We start from the raw sequence: 3,720 nt of genomic DNA, 5'->3' as shown, positions 1-3,720 counted from the left end.
TAGGGTGCTGTTTACCTCTACAGAACTCACAACCCTCACTTCTCAGGCCTTGGTTTGCCAGAGTGTCCTCCAGATGCAAAGGGAATGTGGGCTACTTTTCAGCTGAGTATAATTTATTGCACATTTTACATTTGATTTCAGATCAACAGAACACTGGTGGTAAGTGGAATAAAGTCCTGTAGCAGGAGCTGGTCACAACTGCAGAGTTTTGTTTGTAATAAAAACACCTGAGCACTCCTTGGTTGTATGAACTTGTTCTTAGATGGGGGAGCACCTCTTTCAGCCTGGCTCAAGTCTGCTTTGGTCAATCTAACTCTCCTGTCACACTGACTTGAGCAAAGAGAACTGCAGTGGCACAGAAGCCGGGGCCAGGTACGTGTCAGGAAATGATCTCTGGCAGCTGTCAGAGCCACGCTGCGCTGCCCAGGTAGTAGTAGTATAAAACTACGTGCTACTATTCCTCTTTCTCCTTTTAGATGGGAAGAGAGAGTTGCAGCACCAGAATCAAATGAAATTAATTGCTGTCCTTCTCCCCACCTTGCTTCCCGCTATTGAAAACCTTGGTAATACGTGGTTCCAGGTGGCAGAAGAATTAACAAGACTATCCCACGCTGTGTCCTTGTCTGGAATAGCACTGTCTGAAATTAGCAGCTGAAGAGGTCCACCTTACTACAAAAGGCAAAGAACTTAATTCCAAACATACTTGTTCTCAACAAGAACATCTCAAATGCAGATTTGAGATGGAACATGATCTCTGTCCTCTTCCCAACAAAAGGATTTACACAGAGGACTTCCAGCAGGTGGCCAGAGAACTTAACTCCCCCTGAGGAGCAGAAAAAGGTGTTACCTACCCCAGGAAGTATGTGGAGAAGTGAGAACAGGTCGTCTTCCCTGCTCCCTGCAAGGAGACAGACGTGAGAGCGCACAAAGGGGCCGTGGCCAGACGGCAGCAGAGGGGTGGCTGCAGGACGGGCGGTGCTCGGTGCCCGCTCGCGCACCCTCAGCACAAAGCACTGCGCAGTCAGAGCCACGTTGCTTTATTGGTTACTGAGCCACAATTGAGAGCAGTATTGCCGTGGGGCCACCTGGAGAAGCAGCTTCTCTCAGAACCGGTAGGACACCACCTGCTATATGGGTAGTTAAAAATAAGAATGTCTCTGTTCAAACTTGCAGCGTCGGGGGAGGTTGTAGTTGCTGCTGACCCAGGTACCGTTACGGACACATGCTGGCTCCGGATTAGCCATCAGCGTCGATTCTGTGAGCTGTTGGGCGAGAACAACACATGGATGCACCCCTTCTGCTGGATGAGACAGCCCAGCTTGAACCCACCGCCAGCCAGGGACAGAGTAAACAGAGGTTTGTGCCCTCCCCAGACCTACCAGTAAACCTGGCACTAGTGGATACTGGGTTCAGAAAATCATTCTGTCAGGGAACGTGTTTTTGCAGACACACAAATGGGGATGAGGAAGAAATGTGGCTCAAGCCTCCATCTTGCCTTTGTACATTCAATTCAGTCCTCAAAGGACAATCAATGCCGTGAACTGCGTGGCTGGGACACCAGCAGGGGTAGGAGGCCTCTGCTTCTAACTCCAGTTAAATCAGGTTAGATGGTATAAACAGCAGTAGTGCTGCTGCGCTCTTTCAGATCACGCTCCAGAGGCATTTCATGGTCAGTCCATCTCAGTAACCCCAGCCCTGAAGCCCGGTTCCGTGTGCTTCATTCACCACACAGAGCTGAAGCAATCCTCTACTGATTCCCAAAGGAAGAAGCAGAGCAGCCCTTGCTACTTACATTGCTTTGGTATCCTAAGGGCCTCATTGTCAGCTGCCATCACTTGGTGCAGAACTCCTCGGAACTGATAAAGCACTTTCAAACTCTTCTCCTCACCCACACAGGGGTCGTAGAAACCCGGCAGCCCAGCCTTGAACCAGAGAAGGACAGAGTGAGCATCAGGGAATGGAATGGACTTCCACAGCTCTTCATCTGACCAAAGACATTTATTAGTGCCAGAATGAGGCATCATTAAAAGAGGAGTTTTGTTGCCAACAAGATGAGACAAGAAACTAAGGAATCACCTCTGCAATGGCAAGTGCTAAATGCAGACAGGAGTGAACCAGGGGGCTGAGAAGTTTCTGGTGTACAGCCCTGAAGGTGTAACACACAATCCCACGCTGGAAATGGGGAGATGCTGTTTCTGTGGCACTGGAAATGCCCAGAGAAACAGAAGCTCCTGGAGGTTTATAACACTTGGTATGTGAATGGCTTCTGTCAGCTGGTCTAGGCCCTGGCTTCAGCACGTGGGAGAAATCCCCTGGCAGCACAGCCTTCCGTTCAACGGGAATTCTGAGTTACACACCCAAGACCCCGAGTCTGGGCTTCGACAGAACAGCCTCGTACCTTGGATGCCTCTGTAAGGATGAGTTTAGAGTCTTTCACCAAGCACTGCAGGGGCACGGTCACATCTATTACTTTCACCTTCTCATTCTTCCTGCTGTTGTCATTCACAAACTTCCCGTACCAGGCGTTCACCACAATCAAACCTGGAATCACATGAAATCACAGACGTTGTGACTGGCTTCCCGCCGGCAGCGAGGCAGACCCCCATGGAAAGACCACCCCAGCATTTCCTCCTGCTTTCAGTGCTATCTGAATCCTCCTTGTCTGCACTGTGCTTCTCAAGACAGAATATTTACACTTGTGTGTTTGTTAGCAAGCACACACCAGCAAGCACTAGGACAGAAGGACATGACTTTCATGCCACGCTCATGTGACAATCCAAGGGGATGTCAGTTCACTTTGGAACACTCTCTTGGAAACTGTTAGCAAATTGAGCTTCAGACTATCACTCTTGCACATCTATACACACACGTCTCTTGTGGTGAGGCAAATCCAGACTGCTGTCTTCAGCCTGTTCATTCACCTCACAGCATATCCCAAGGTAAGATTCAGTGGATCCCTACTAAGCTCAGGCACCATAAGCCAAATCCTAATGGAACTACATCCGCAACAGCAAATATGCTGTGCTTCATTAGGAGTGGAACTGAAGAAGCGATACCTTGCATTTCTCCCTCTCAACCACCCAGCCTTTGTACTGCTCCTTCCTCTCTCCAAATTTATGGCACAAGTAAATGGTGGTGTAATCTTTACCCATTCTGGCTTCCTCCGCTTCAATTATCCTCCGGACAGACTCTTGCATTAACCGGACCTGGCACAACAGAGCAAATTCAAGCAGTGTCAGACACTGTGCCCAAAAGAGAAAAGCCCAGAGTGAAAACGGCTTCCTTTAACCACGGGGACTTTGTTCTGGGACAGACTTACCGCAGCTTCAGCCTCCTGCTTCTTCTGAAGGATGTCGCTGGCTGTACTCTCCCGTTGCTTCTCCAGCTCCCTGGCACAAGGAAGTCAACACACATCAGGTCTGTGCAGTGGATGGGACTTCCCAGCTCTGAATTTAAAATGCAGTCTCACAAACTCACCTTTCCTTCTGTGCCCTGAGGTAGGGTCTGATGACCAGCCTGTGCATGGCGAAGTAGATAACTAGAGGTCCCACGGTGGCATAGAAGACAGCACTGGGAAGCAGCTGATCTGTCAGGTGGACAGGGAAGAAGTAGGTCTGGCTAGCCCTGTTCAACCTGGAACAAAAGGGAACAGTGACAGGTGAGAGGAAACACAGTGTTTAATATGCTTGATTAAGTACACTTAGTGCAGTGTATGGTGCT

At 49.4% G+C, this 3,720-nt stretch overlaps 1 protein-coding gene across 1 annotated transcript in view; it reads right to left on the bottom strand.

Annotated features, from left to right (window-relative positions):
* Positions 1–1,236: 1,236 nt before the first annotated feature.
* The window catches only part of DNAJC11 (DnaJ (Hsp40) homolog, subfamily C, member 11), a 12,745-nt gene continuing 10,261 nt past the window's right edge, over positions 1,237–3,720 (bottom strand). Inside the window, exons 10-15 of the mRNA XM_010019777.1 lie at positions 3,478–3,633; positions 3,320–3,389; positions 3,149–3,206; positions 2,399–2,541; positions 1,793–1,922; positions 1,237–1,262 (exon numbers count right to left, since the gene is read on the bottom strand). Of these exons, the coding sequence (XP_010018079.1) occupies positions 1,237–1,262; positions 1,793–1,922; positions 2,399–2,541; positions 3,149–3,206; positions 3,320–3,389; positions 3,478–3,633 (583 nt within the window). The remainder of the gene's footprint in view (positions 1,263–1,792; positions 1,923–2,398; positions 2,542–3,148; positions 3,207–3,319; positions 3,390–3,477; positions 3,634–3,720) is intronic.

Source organism: Nestor notabilis, unplaced genomic scaffold (assembly GCF_000696875.1).
Source record: "Nestor notabilis isolate BGI_N333 unplaced genomic scaffold, ASM69687v1 scaffold30108, whole genome shotgun sequence".
Lineage (NCBI taxonomy): Eukaryota > Metazoa > Chordata > Aves > Psittaciformes > Psittacidae > Nestor > Nestor notabilis.
This window is presented reverse-complemented; position numbering and strand designations above follow the sequence as displayed.